At 32.5% G+C, this 15,861-nt stretch overlaps 1 protein-coding gene across 2 annotated transcripts in view; it reads right to left on the reverse strand.

Moving 5' to 3' along the window:
• Positions 1-190: 190 nt before the first annotated feature.
• The window catches only part of LOC136979220 (cilia- and flagella-associated protein 161-like), a 42,895-nt gene continuing 27,224 nt past the window's right edge, over positions 191-15,861 (reverse strand). For both annotated transcript variants that reach the window (XM_067275163.1, XM_067275161.1), the window contains exons 3-8: positions 13,584-13,673; positions 5,932-6,179; positions 2,615-2,690; positions 574-732; positions 440-510; positions 191-371 (exon numbers count right to left, since the gene is read on the reverse strand). In XM_067275163.1, the coding sequence (XP_067131264.1) occupies positions 251-371; positions 440-510; positions 574-732; positions 2,615-2,690; positions 5,932-6,179; positions 13,584-13,673 (765 nt within the window). In that variant the 3' untranslated portion in view covers positions 191-250. The remainder of the gene's footprint in view (positions 372-439; positions 511-573; positions 733-2,614; positions 2,691-5,931; positions 6,180-13,583; positions 13,674-15,861) is intronic.

A 15,861-nucleotide genomic window follows, 5' to 3' on the forward strand; every position in this document is an offset into this window, starting at 1 on the left:
ATAGTTTGTTTTCCCATTTAATTTTAGCCTAATTCCACACGTCCGGAACAATTGGTAAAATTTTCCGGAAAGTCGTGTCGGATCCCTAACGTTTCGTTTAATCGGCAATTTTTTTTAAAAAACAAAAATTGACAGTGACGATGTTGTAACGGATAAAGACTCGGATGGGAATTTTACGCCGGGCGGAATATCGGGCACATGAACTTAGTTTATTTTTCTTAAGCGTAATTTTTCTTACACGAATTTTCACTCAAGGGCGTAGAGGCGGGGGAGGAGCCGTGACTATCTTCCAGGCGTTCCGAACTTCTTCCGCTCCGTGCCGATCCGAGTACCTGTGGGCCGACACTTCGAAATCCGTGCCGAATACGGTTCTGGAAGATTTTCCAAAGTGACGTTGTGGAAAATATTGTTATCTACGGTACTCGGAAACCTTTCTTACCTGACTCCGTATTTCTCCAAGGCCAAATGTCTGTTAGTGTGAATGTGATTTATCACCACCTCCCCGTTGGCCTGCGGACGTATTAATCGGTTAAATCGGAATTTTATTTTATTTAAATGTAAATTTATACGTACCGGTACGGGCCAACCTTCCAGTTCCAACCTGAAAGTCGGATCGCGCGGTAAAATTTTCCAGTGCAGTTTTTCGGAACGTTGGCTAGTCAAAGACACTTCCTGGTGTTTGGACTTAGAAGCGTAGCGTACCGCGTCGTTTAGATCGGAATACAGCATCAGCTAGAAGGGGGGAAAAGAACAATGCGATTTGACAATGATTTTCCATTAGCCCACGCCGGTATCGAATTTCGCTCGACCACCGATTACGGATTTAGTAATTTAGTAAGGTAGACTGCTCTGCTCTAAAATTATGTCCCCGTCGTCCCACCAGACCACCGACTAAACACTAGAAATTAGACTTAATGCGCGCCCCCTCTCTCCATTTCCCGGGAACGATCGAAACCCGTCGGAGCACACCGTAAAAAGCGAATTTTGAAAATCCTATCGTGGTAATTCGCCCATCGGACGATTTCCATTTATTATTTACCCTAATTCTGCCGCGTATTGCCTATTGTCGGATAACGCGGGCTTATATTATTCCTTTTCGCCTCCCTCGTCACTTCCGATTTGTTTTAATACTAATTCGGGTATTTAATTAAACGACCGTCAGCCATCTCTGTCTTTTAACGGGCCCGAACGTCGGCTTAGGCACGATTCGAAATTTCGATTTGGAGCCTTACCACCACCCGCAAACTTATCGAGAAATCGTATTAGTCCGTTTTAAAAACATTGTATGACTACTCGATTTTTAAAATCGATTTTAATTTCCACGTAACGTACGCATCTACGGAAGCCTTTTTTTTAAATTACGTACGCGGGATACGGCTGGGGATTTTATTCCTCGGACCCGGCGAAAATTTGGGACCCCGTAGTGGTTACCATCTCCATACGTTATCATTATTATTTTTACCAACAAATAAAATCCGAGTGTATTTTATTAATAAAGAAACATTTTATGTATTTTACTTATTCAAAAAAATTGGTTAAAGGCGCATCGTCTCGGCGCTCGACGGCCCTAATTATTCATATTTTAAAGCAAAACATTCCCCTGGATTAAGAAACCCTAAGATTTTCCGCCGCCGCACCTTTCGAATTCTTAAAATACGCTCTCGCACCTCGACGAAAAATTCGTCGGTTTTTACTTATTTAGACTATCGCGTGTATTTTAACCCGAACGCAGTTCGAGCGATTAACAAAGACCGTCGAAAAAACTTGCAAGATCGTACGTATAAAATTAGCAGTGGGTTTAAAGATGTGTAAGGTGAATAAGGACAGTTTTTCAAGAAATGTTTCGTCATCAACTGTACTTTAAAGTTTAATTCGGCAACAGAAGAAGCGTTTTTAATACAGCAATGACGGGCTGCAATTTTTAATGTAACTTAAAATCTATTCTTGCCATCTCAAATTAGTAGCGGCTTTCCTCCCCGTACATCATACTTTTTCTTAAGATAGATGACCGGAACGACTACTATTAAACACCTTTCGGTGGGAGAGGTGAATTTTCAATTGAAATAATGTGACTTCCGGTCTGCATTGGAAGTTCGTATATAATTAATCGAGCCTCCTGCCCCTAAGATTTCCCTATCTGGTCTCGTCTTTCGTCCATCTAACTCCGTTCTCGAGATTAAGGAAAGACGGACGACGACAGTGGGAATTTATAGGTCTACAATTTTTTCAAATAAGTCTCACCCGTTATATAAAGTCTGTGTGCTGGAGGCACGGATTAACTCCAAATTTTACGGTAGGCACCCATTTATACAAAGTAAATGAATTATGTAGTGTCGTGTGTTTCGAACACGCCAAAGTAAGTAAATTAAGACGTTAATTGTTAAGACAACGTCTGCGCCTTAATTCGGATAAAGCTTGGCATTACTCAAACCATTTTGGTTACGAATCTGTTATCCGACGATACTTTATTTCTCCGGCGTAGCGTAACCGGAGAAACAAAGCCGCGGATAACGTTAACGATGGCGAGACATTTCCGTAAATGTTCGAATTGAATAAGTGTCGTTTATAATCGTAACATACTTTTAAAGAATTTTAACGAGTTAATAATACTTACACCCCCGCAGGTATCCAGATTAGAAAAAGTCACCTTCTCTCCAAACAGAATAGGTTCGGATTCCTCGACTTTGGCTCTTAAAAAAAATAAAAGTAATTGTTTTAAAAACTAGCCTACAATGTCTTAGTGTTAATTAGAATGACGGACTTAATTATCGTTACGATTATTTTTTACCCGGGCGATGGCGTGTTGATAACGATGATTTAACTTTATGCTAATTAGATGCGCGTTCGGCCCCGGGCTAATCTAGCGAAGATAACGCTTTACGACCGTTGCCCTCCGTGTAAACACGCGTTTCGGTCACTCCCGATTTACCGGGTTGTTAATCAGCCGGCGCGCGCCGTACTAGTTAAACACTCGCTTTTTTTTGGTCCCGAACTACAAATACTCGTTACCGATCGGGTTTTTGACAGGGGGAACGAGTTTCTGCCTTGTCCATTAATAATACAAAGAATCAGTCGCCACTCGATTATCGGACCTATTTTTTTCCGCGCGGCATATATATCTTTTATTAATGCCGCCGGTAATTGTCAGAATATGATTGCCGTAGAGAGGCAGTGCCGGGAGGCACGCCCACGATAAAGAAAGAAGTGGAGAAATAACGGGTTCGACCCGATAATAACTTTCTAGGATCACTACCGAACGGACGCGAGTGGAAAAAAAAAGACAAAGGAGAGAAAGGAATTGTTTCGCGGAACGTTGCGTGACGCCATAGGGTAAAAGGACAAATTCGAAAAGTCTAACCTAATCGGACGGAAGTGACGTAGAAGGCTATGAGAAGACGCCAGATGACGATCGGTTTAATAGGAGCGAAAGACACCTCGACATGACTATTTCATGCCGTTCCGATCTTCAATATTTCATCGTTACTTTTTGATGGAGAAATAAAAGGAAAAAAAAGGAATTATAGATTCTTAATTTGTCACGCCCGTTACCGAAAAAGATCCCGAGATATCGTACTGCATAATAGATGCAACAAATGTACTCGAGAAAATCAAAATGTGACCGGAGCCGGGCGTAGAAAACTTCACGACACGTGGCGTGACGTGACCTTCCTCAAACATCCCCCTTTCGTCTGTTTCGGACGGGAAAATTAAATAGAAAATTCTCCGGTTAATCTTTTTCCACCCGCGTAATTTAACGGCTTAATTCGGTAAAATCGACGAAAAAAAATCTACATGTGACGTTTTTTGTTTTTCTGTCGGCTAATGGAAGGAAAAAAAGATGACGGATCGACGTCCTCTACCGAGAATTACTCGTATCGACCTGTTGTGTTCGAATTCCGGATACAGTGTTGGAGTCTGGCCCGTGTACCGTACAGTACGTTTCCTTCCAATGGTGTGACGGATCGTTGGCATCCGATTACTTCTTTCTTTGCGTTAGCGGGACCTCCGATAATAAATAGAAAGACGAGTCGATAAGCGACGAAAACACAAATCTCGCTGGTCACGTCACGCGTGATTCCGCGGTATGGTGTTTGTGTGTGACGTAGGCCTATTAAATGCGTCCGAATCAAAAACTTTAATTAAAATCGTAGTGACTATATATTGTAATGTGTGACGTTAATTCTACCTTTCAAAAATTTTACGTTTTTCCAACTGGATAATTTTTGCTTCTTTTTTTACGTCAACGATCGGGGGGGATGAAATGAGTTAAAGATAGGAAATGTCCAGAATACGGATCGTTCTTGTGACAGATTTGTTATTAAAGCGTTGGTCATTCACCCGTTCTCGAGAAACGGAGGGATACACCCTTAATAATAATAATAATATCGCCATTCGGTCGACCGCTGAGGAAAAAAGACCGCGTTAAGGACTAAAACTTAATCATTGTGACTGCGGACAACCAATAACCGATTCGAGCCGAAACTCATGAATAATAATAACTATTGTAATTAGAAGGCAAATTCGTCTAGTTTGGCACCCAGATTTGCGAATCTGTTTAAGCGACAGAAATCAATTTCCATCCTTTATAATATTAATAATAATGCCAACCGCCAACCCGATTATCATAATTACGATGTTTACCGGCAAGATCGATTTAGATATCAGAAGTAGGACTGTCGATGGCTTACCCAATACCGGACCAGTTGTTGGCTAATAATTGTGGTTCCGGTAATAACTTTGTGATGAAATTCCCAAACAGAGTTGGTCATCGGTCCGTTTCCGACCGGTGATTATTGTTTATGGAAGGGTCCGACTATTCCCCCCGCGGCGTGACACGCCAGTTGTAAACGAGACGCGCTTCCGACGGTAATCGAGGTCGAGATGGTAGTCGACAATCGACCGAGATAAATAGATTAGGATCGACGGGTGTCCGAACTGACCACCGACCACCCGGGTCGAGTTAACATTAACTGGACGGAATTGGTCATCCAGTTGCCCGTCTGCGGAAAGAACGTCCGACGTACTGTACGACTCCAATAAGCGCCCCCGCACTATCTACAAGTGTAAGTTATAGCCAATGAAACGTCGAGTGCCCACTGTTTGCAAAGAGTTTTTATCTCGTGCAGAGATTCTACTCGAAACCAAAAGACTGGTCCGAACCCACGAATTTCTATCGGATCTTCTAATCAAACTTTACCGTATCGCCATTAGAAAATTTGTTAATTTTTGTTGAAATGTGATGTGTTCGGAAACAAGACTATATTTCCATATCGGGATATATACGGTACCTTCCCAAATTATTATACCCAGGCAAAAAATTGATGATTTGTTAGTTTTTGATGTGATAATTCAATAAAAATGGAATTTTTATAGGATTATTTAAAATATTTTTGCTTATTGTCTTATGAAATAGAAATTAAGTTTTTGGATATAAAAATTTTAATATAATAGAATTTTAAAAATTAAAAATGAAAATTAGTATTTTGAATAACCACCCTTAACAATTAGTAGTGTTTCTATATCACGAGGAATGCTCTTTATACAATTTTTTATTTTTGTTCTCATAGATGGGCTATGCTACCATACCCTAATAATAAGAAACCTCTTTCTATCTTCTTTTTATAGTAGAAAGTTGATTTTTTACAATTACATGTTGCCACATAAAAATATTTATTAAAAGTGTTTGGAATATAATACAGAATAAGAGTAACGAGAAAAAATACTCATTCCTTAAACAATACTACGAAAAACAGAGAGGAAAATAGAACAAAAAGTACGATTTTAGTCAATGGGTCTAATAATTTGTCAAAGTACTGCATATTTTTTGTCTGTCTGATTTGGAATTCTGTTTCTTTCTTTGCTTCGTACTTTAATTGCTATTTATTAACGATTCGTCTACCTGTTTTGGTAGTTCAAAAATACCCAACTTACCGGAAAGGAAGTCCGTAACGCGTAATTTCGAGTACTTTTCTGATGACGAAGACGTTACGACGACAGGGCGACGAGTAGTAAGTGGCCGTCACCGAACAGGGAGAGGCAAACTCGTCCCGCTCTTTACCTTCGTGGTCAGGAACGTGGGGACTGGCTGCCAAATACGCGTGGTCGACGGCGCAGGATTTGATGGACACCACGGATCCGTCTCTGACGTATCCGTCTTCTTTCGCGGGCGTTAGATTCACCTAAAGTGATTAAAATAACGGTAAAAATTTTGTAGGCTTCACGAAATTTAAAAGAACGTTCACCTTGTTATTCTTATCCCGGTAACATAATCGTTTCTAATCATCTTAATTAATTCGAGAATTGAAGAAAATCGAATTTAAGAATACAAGAAATGTTATTTAAATCTATAATTTAAAATTAATACGATAAAATAATATAATATAGATAATTTTACTCCTAAGAAATTGTAAGAGTAAATTATAAATAAAATGGAAATATTTTTCATTGTAAACACAATCTTTTCGGTTGGATGAACATGTCGAAACGAGTAAAAAGAATGAATGATTTCATCCGATTCTCACGCTCAAATTTTCGCTGATATCACTGTAAATAATTGTAATATGCCATTTTTAATTAAATCTTTATTAAAAGTTCAAGATAATCGATGTCATTTCTTTATGCAATTCTACATTATTATAAATCTACATCAAATATGAACGAAATATTATAATGTTTTAAGATATAGAAGAGAGAAATAGTAATTCGATTCTATAATTATAACAGTCTATTAATAGCATTTTTGAGAAATTTCTACCTATTGTATCATTCTATTTAATTTTATATATACATTAATAATAATCTATATTCATTATCGGTAAAATATTTTACGTAATGCTACAGATATGTGCAATATTGCAAACGTATTGTCTTCCTAACGGAATATTCGCAACGTTACCTACAAAATATTTTATTACTAACTCATACAACGGACTTTCTTCCGGGTTTATCTCTAAGTGAATTTTCATTTCCCGCGTAATTTGTGCCCGTGTCAAAGGTCAAACCTGTTTAGGCTTTTAAATTTAGTTTTTTTTTTTCTTTTTTTAACTACCGTATCCTATTACGCATCCTATTTTAGGCCATTTTCTGTAAATTTTCTTAACTTCGATAATGTGAATTTTTATTGCTGTACATTGCTTTAAAAAATAAAACCGTAAGCTGTGACATCTTTTGTTTTTTTGTTATTATTATTTAACTGAAAAGTATTTTGCCTAAGAATAATATTCAACCTAAATCGACTTATATTTAATTTGACATGTAAATTGCTAAAACTGATTACACTTGTAGAATATAAACTTAATGCAGTTTAAGTTCGGCGACACTCCGGACAAGCGTGAATTCTCCAGACCTCTTTTATATATTTTTATATAATGTAAGCTCGTATCTTCCGATAACCTATTCTATATTGCGTATTAACACAATATCTAGGATTCTAGCTCGTACTAGATTCCCAATAGTGGAGCAAGATTGAGTAGCGAAAAGCATATAGGCCTATTTGAGTGTCTGGGCCCTATACAAACACCTGGAATGTCTGCGCTTAAACACAGGTATTGAATAAACTAGGGCATTTTATCTTAAAATTTTAACGGTTTATGCAGTAGTCTACGTTATCTTTATTAAATTCAATTTTTCTTTAAATGTTAATCGCCCCCAGTTTTCGTGCATAACTTACATAGATTTTACGAAGAGAAATCGTCTAAAAAACAATTTATAATAAGTTTTCAGTTTTTCGACTATGTCGTCTTTCCTTGTTATTCAGCCGGAAATTCTAACAGTCGCTATCCTGATAAATATAACGTTATTGTAGGATAGTGATAATTGACATAATAGATAGCATCGTTACTTTCCAAAATAGTTGTAATCTTTTTACCACCACCCAGTGTAATAATTAAATATTTAAGACATCGAAAATTGTCAAAATTATTAATTGTTTACCTACGTCAAATAAAAACGGAATTATTTTCTAAACATTGAAAATAGGAACCGTATAATAATAATAATATAATAACGAAAGACATAACTTCCATTTCGTGAAAGAATATAAGCGAATTAAAAATATTAAACTATAAGTTTTATATATTAAATCAAAACAATTTCTCAAAGAACCAATTCTAAAAACATAAACAAAGATTTCCGTATTGAGATAATTTTTTTCATTTTTATTTTATTCAAGAAATAAAGTTGACTTTTCGTATATTAATTTATATTAGACTATGCGTTAATTTAGGCTCGGACTGATCGTGTCGGAATCCGATTATTATTTATACGCTTAATTTTTAAATATGAATTCAAAACGACTACACTTGGCAATATGATTCTAACCAAAATACCATATAAACAAACACTAGGAGAAATGAGAGTTTTAATGAAAAAAAATAATGAAAAGCAATCCAAATCACTAATATTTTTCAACGAGTTTTTAATGAAAACGAAATTCCAAGACACATAATTTATAGATTAATCACAGTTTTGTTTCTGCTGTATCATGTAGTTTCGATGACAAATAACTTTATCTAGTGATAAAGCCGAAATGATAGAATAAATCGCTAAAATAAGTCAAAACGTGTAACTTAATTAAAGAAAAATTCAAAATATCCATTATTCCGATTAAATTTTAAGTTTAAGAAGGATATAGAGCTTTATTATAAATGTAATAAATGACATTAATATTTAAATTGGAATAATTTATATAATTTCCACGTCAAGATAAACAATCCTACTTTAAGTAGTCCATTATTAGTTTTTTTACTCTTTCCGCCTTGCAGGCATTAAGACTTAAGAGAGTCTTTTTTACAATCCACCATGGATTCGGCCAGAACCACCTGGATAAAAGATTCGTTATTATTTTGAGGAGGAAAGAGTTGAATATAAAGTGAGAACGTAAACTTTTATTTTAAAATTAAAGGATAATATTCGTGAAAAAATATAATTATCAATACTTCAAAAATATGTAATTATTTCCTTATTATTCTAATCAAAATTCATTTTGACGGAATGTACTTAAAAAAGAACATTGCAGAATATACAATTGTCACCTTACCCCATGCGGAGGTAAGATGACGAATCTCTTAGCGTAAGATGACGATTTCAGGAAGTAATATGTTTCTCCATAATTTTGTTTTTGGTAAATATCCTACATACATTTGTATAAAACAAAGAACTTCTTGTAGTAAAATAACATGATAAAATAAATCCCGTTAGTAATTTTTTTAATGTTATAACATCTAAATCTCGAGGACTTACCTTTACTTACTATAGATATTGAATTATAGTTATAATTTCAATATCCCCTCTGGGAGTCCTTGCGTATTGATATAGGCCCTATATCAATACGCAAGGACTTCCAGAGGGGATAAGTATCAAATTTCCCTGAACTCTGAGGAAGTAGGAGACCCTATACAATGTATATAGCCTATATTATAGATCAGTGATTCTCAAAGTGGACGTTTCCCGCCCCTACAAGCGGTGAGTAAATCTAGGAGACGAAAAGAAGTAAGTGGGCGGCAGAAGGGCGCTGGAGCAGGGTACTGAATAGTGACCATAGGCGGAGGTTGGGCTTACTGACAACTTTTCCTTTCCTCTGTTTAAATGGGTAAGAAGAAACATTGCGTTTAATGGTTTCCAGATGTTGACAGCGATGTATGGTAATCACACAAAAGGTGAGGTTCATAGAAAAGTTTTCCTAACAATATTTCCAAGTCTTTCTCATACAAGGGAAAATGGATAAGGAGCATTTATGTACGATTGGGGGCGTTGGGTATAACTTTGAACCAAGTGGATCGAAAAATTTGGGAATCACTGTTATAGATAAATATATAGGCTAACTATACACATTTCTTTTACGTTCAAAATTATTTTTCTACAGGGATCCAAAAAGTTTCGGGGAACATACATTGATTTTATTTTGACTCTTTCTTTTCGTTTACTTAACCGTTTACCCCCTTTCTTTAATATAATAATTAAATTTGCTATAAGATTCCTAATGTATATTTTGACCCCAGACTCCGTTACCTTCTGGATGGCCCTGCAATATGATAATGACATCAACTCTTAAAAATGAAAAAAAAAAAAAATAAATAAATAAAGTAAGAACGTCGTCATTTCGCTCTACTTTATATATAAAATATCTAACGATATCGACGTGTCTATCCGAGTTAAAAAATGTTAAATAGTAGAAAGAACTAATTTCTTTGTATCAATATATTTAAAAAATTTGTATTATTTGTTATAATTTCGAAATTATAATAATATTTATGAATAAAAAGAACTAATAAATTTATATGAATGTCTATAAAGTACATAAACACCTAACTTTATTGCATTTAATAGTGCCAAATTATGAAACAGAACCAAATATGTATCTATAACAGAACCTATAGCTTTTCGAAATATAGTACAGTATAAGTACTGTACTATATTTCGAAAAGCGTAACCTATAAAATAAGTATATTCTGCTATATAAAATATGAACTTTATGGACATTTTCTATTAGCCTATAAGTCTATTTAACAATTTTTACTTAAACCTTATACTTTATTTCAAAATAAAAGTAATATTTACTGGAGGTGTTACTAATTCCCTATCGTTTGAGTAGATAAATTAATCACGCAAATCAACAAACGATAAATTTTTTACCGGTAAAACCTACAAAATGTCAGATTACAATAAAGAAATAAAAACAATTTTTGATGAGGCAATAAACAAAAGTTGTTATCGAATTGGAATTTTTGTTTTATGCCCCCATGAAATTTTAAATTCCATCGAACAGGATCGGTAGACAAATTTTAACTCTCGATCTACAATACCAAATATTCCAAGATAAAAATACATAGATACAAATAAATACACGTAAATCTAATATAAAGCTTTTACAGCCACCGAGTGAAAAAGCTCACAACTCAAAATGTCAGTTTTGATCGAATTAAACAGCTTACACTTTTGTGTAGGCATGACTACTTATAAATCCATTAGATGAAAAGAAATACCTTCGGACCAAGTTAGTGACAATATCTTTTATTATCCAGCATTATATTTAAAGAGAGAATGCTCTACTTAACAGGATTAGATCACGGTGATGCAGCTCGTACCTTTTTTTTTTTTTTTTTTTTTTACTGGATTAAATCCAAAAGCACGGCTTTTGACATTTTCTTATAAGAAGATTGATCGAATATTTCAATCATTTTCTTTTAAAAGTTTTGTTATGCTCGAAGGAATACTGTCCCGAGGACTGATATAAAAAAAACTCAAGATAGAAAAAAGCGGAACAACCGAATGTTAAGCGGAATAAACTTTTCGTTGACGAAGATAAGCTGCTTATAACTTTATTGCAATCACGTCATGTGTGCGACTATGACGTCATTTAATGAGAACTACAATTATTTAGTCATATGTCGAAGTTGGGTTGGTAGCGATTGTTTGCCTCCGCTGCACTCGGGTGTCCCGCTGCGTGCACACATTACGTAGCCAATCTGTTCTAAAGCACCGTAGATTATATAATCTGTTTACTGAAACTAAGAGGAAACAATATTATTGTTAAGGGGAACATTCGAAGTATTATATCGAGAGATGACAACTGAAAACAATCCAAGTTGATGTTCGAACTGATTAAAAATTTACGGAGCAGGGTTTTGTTAATCTTTACATAATTGTGGTGTTAATCGTTGGTGCATTGTAAGTCAGTCACATTCAACTCCCGAGGAACGTCCCTAGAAAATGTCGCTATTTTATAAAATTTGACAACTGAACATGTTGCGAAACGGAATGAATAGTTACGAGATTAGGCCTAAAACTAATTTTTATTTAAAAGCTAAAACTAATTCCATACTTACATGAAACCCGAGTAACATACGTCTGAATACTTTAGAATACGAAATTAAAATAATATTTCACGAAAAGTGTTATAAATATGCAAATATGAATATGAATATTAAAATTAGATATATAATTACAGTAGCCTATATACATAGGCCTACTTGGTAGCCAATCTTTAAGGCATCAACACTTTACATCGTTAGCTTAGGCCTAATAATCAAGTATACTAGCCTATTTGTGGTTAAATATTCGACTAGTCGTGAAATACGATTAAAATAATCGTGCAAATTGGAAATAGTTATATTCAAACTATGGACTGCTATCGTTATACTGTAGGCTTAAATATTGAAAGGGCAAATTAATAGAAGCGTTTGTCTTTGAAAATAATTTTAGAGTTACCATAATAGTTGAAGGCAAAATACGGACAGATTAGCATTAAAAATATTCAAACAGCGGGGTAAAACAAAGGAAATTTATTAATATTTTTCAATCTAAAAAATGTAGGCATATAATATAAAGTTTCGATTTACACTTTTCTTTGGAGTGCAGAATGCAATTTTAAATATAAGAAAACTATTTTACCACAAGTACTATCGAACTAAAAAATAAAGTACGTTATAATGAATGGCGCGTATTCTCTAAGCAACAGAGCCGTTACATTTTTTAGGCTATAATTATGATGTTGACACGTAGTTGACAAGTACAATAATTATCATCAAAAATTTAGTACCTTTTGTCAGATTTAAATCGAAGCTGTTATGATATAGGCTAACTATTAACTGCGCGATCAGTTGAAAAGTACGGACATTTTCTTTATTTTTTCTAAGTACGGTAAGGACACAACAGAGCCTTTAAAGTACGGACTTGTCCGTATAAAATACGGACTTATGGTAACCCTAATAATTTATCAATTAGATAATTAAAACAGACAATAAATCAATTTATCAATCGATCAACATATTGTCTAATTTTAAACTGAGAACGATTTAGCTCTTTATTTAGAATTCAGTTTTAGAATTATATAAATTTGAACCACTAGCCTATTTGTGTGGTTAAATATTCGACTCCGACCGATCACACCGATCAAATGAAATTTCTTAAAGATGGTGCCAAAGTAGTGCCATCTGACGGTGAAAAATGAAAAAACAAATTGTAAAATTACAAATATCAATAAATAAATTACATTTATAACGGAACACAACCATATGCAGAATATTCTACAAATTAAAACACAATGTTTGCAAAATATACTTAAATTTATAGCGTTAAATATGTAAAACATTATAAATTTTTAATCACAATTACTCGATTTAAAACATCAAATTGACAAGATTAACGGAGTAATACGAATATTGTAATTAATTAAATTAAACGATACATTTAGTGATCAAATTATAATTCAAATAAATAAAAATGTGTCTTTTTTTTAAATATAAATTTAAAAAAAACTATTTAGTTGTGAATTTGTCTAACAGATGGTGCCATCAACGAATATAATGTTCTACGATCGACAAGTAAAAATATTGAAATATTTAAAACCCATTTTGCCTTGGAGTATATAAATGTATAACATTGAAACTATTTAAGTATGACAAATCTTTTCCATTGTAATTCCGAAGGCCAATTGTATTTTAATACGACTATCACGAACCACTTAAAAATGTCAATACCTGTGAAGAAATGTATGTGGAAAAAATTACATGCGAATAGAGCTATATATAAAAAAAAGAAAAATATTAATATATTTTATATTAAAAGAATATTATTCATCTTACTGGTGTCAGGACCGAATTTAAAATTCGATTTATTCTTTGCACTAATAGGCTTCCTTCTTCCTTCTTTTTTAGATATTCTTCCAATTTAGCCTAGTTAATAAAATAAAATTGGATTAATGTTAAAGCTGAAATGTCATGACAATTAGTAGTTTCTGATCAAATATATTGATATTAATTTTTAATATTATATTTAAGAAAGAATAAATACATTTAGAACTAATAAATCGTAAATGTCCCATTCTCGCTTATCAAATATTAGAAATGATTTTGCATCGTAAAGAATTAAACTACATTAAGAAAATTTCGCGATGTAAAACTTATTTTCATAAAAAAATTATTCATTATATCAATATATTTAATTTTTTTAAATTATTTCCAACCTTGGCATTTTCCTGCAAAAATTTGGAAAATGCTAAGGTTTGATCTAAACTAAACATTAGTATTTTCCAATGGACTAGTTTTGAAAATTACTGGTAAGTAGAAAAATAATAGTCAAAATTACCAAGAAACGTAAAACACCATTTTAAAAAATTTTATATATTGACTTTACAATAAATCGTTATTATTAAATAAATTTTTTATATGTAATAAAAAATAAAAAATAATTAAAATGATAAATTACAGTAATGCATTAAAAATAAATATTTTATGAGCTTAAAGAAGGGAATAAAATATATTTTAAGTATAATCTGACGTTAAATTTTATCTCCTTTTCTAAATAAATGTTAACATGTGACCTTTTCTATAGATTATTATTATGTATACATAGGCTAATACCTCATACAAAACTTATCGTGAACGTAATTACACATTCATAAATACCGTTTCCAGGAATTATGCATTATTCAGCATGATTTGATAAATTCATATCTTCTAATAACATTTTATTTTGGAAATTATTTTGGTTTATTTCGCTTATTCTTGGTTTTTTTCCGTTTTTGTAAAGTTATATGTTTATACCGAATTAGTTGGTTATAATTACATAATTATGGATAACTAATTTGACAAGCACATTTTGTACAGGGTGATAAATCTTTGTACGTATACAAAAAAAAAACAAAAAAAATGTTTTTTATGCAGTCACATAATATGTGTGTATAATATTTGACTGAATGTACTCTATACGTACAGTACATACACATAACGTGTGTATATATACAGTATATATATATATGAAAACATATCTCAATGTTATGCGCTCATTTAGAATAATGCCTGTTACCCTGTAATAATAATAATTGCATATTTTATAATCCATATTTTAATGAAAATAAATAATCATAAATAATATAATTAATGTTCGATTTATTCTAGATAATTGCTTTTAATTTTGTGCCAAGTTCGTGTTAGAATTATACAAGTTATTGTCCTTAAATAAATATTTAAGTATAATAAATTTTAATTGTTTAACCGGAGTTTTATGTCCTTTCATAAATATTTTATTCTTAAATATATACCTATACAGACTATGTACTTTATATAAGTTAAATTATAATCCAGTAATAATTATTAATTAAATGAAATTATATTATAGTTAATTGTATGTAATAATAAAGTTAATGATGTGTCATGAACGTTAATTTCAAATTCAATTTAAAATATAATTTATTACTGATGAAGGGCAAATACTGATCTAATTATTAATACCATCTAAAACGTTATCGTGTGTAAAAGTATATTTATAGCGTAGATTAAACAAAAATAGGAGTTTTACATAAGCTTTTATCACAATAATTTTAACATTTTATCATAATTTTATTCAATTACGCATTAATTTATTTTTAAATTCAAAATTATTAATGTTTCGAAAATAGAAAATTTACGTTATGAAATTATAAGATAAAGTATGAATTTTTACGTTGTATTTGTTTGAATGTACAGTATTATGTTAAGAAATATAATAATACCTTATTATATATTAAATAATTGTGAATTTTAATTGGTAGAATATTGATAAAATGTTAATATTTAGTTTGGAAAAGTATTGATTTATAAATTTTCAAGGCAATATCGTTGAAGATAAAAATTCTTTCACTCCAAAAATACAAGTACTCATAAAAAAAATACATTAAAATCATATAAAAATTAATTTTTTGATTGTAATAAAAATTATGTATTAAGTATTCAGAATTTTCTTGTTTTATATAATAAAATAGTTAGTATATTGCTATAAAACGATATGACATTAATTTAGAACATAAACTGTATCTATGCATTGTTAGAAAGCATCAACTATTATTATTCATCACGAATAACTGATTTAATTTACTACCCAGTC

Source organism: Centruroides vittatus, unplaced genomic scaffold (genome assembly GCF_030686945.1).
Source record: "Centruroides vittatus isolate TY-2023 unplaced genomic scaffold, ASM3068694v2 contig_596, whole genome shotgun sequence".
NCBI lineage: Eukaryota > Metazoa > Arthropoda > Arachnida > Scorpiones > Buthidae > Centruroides > Centruroides vittatus.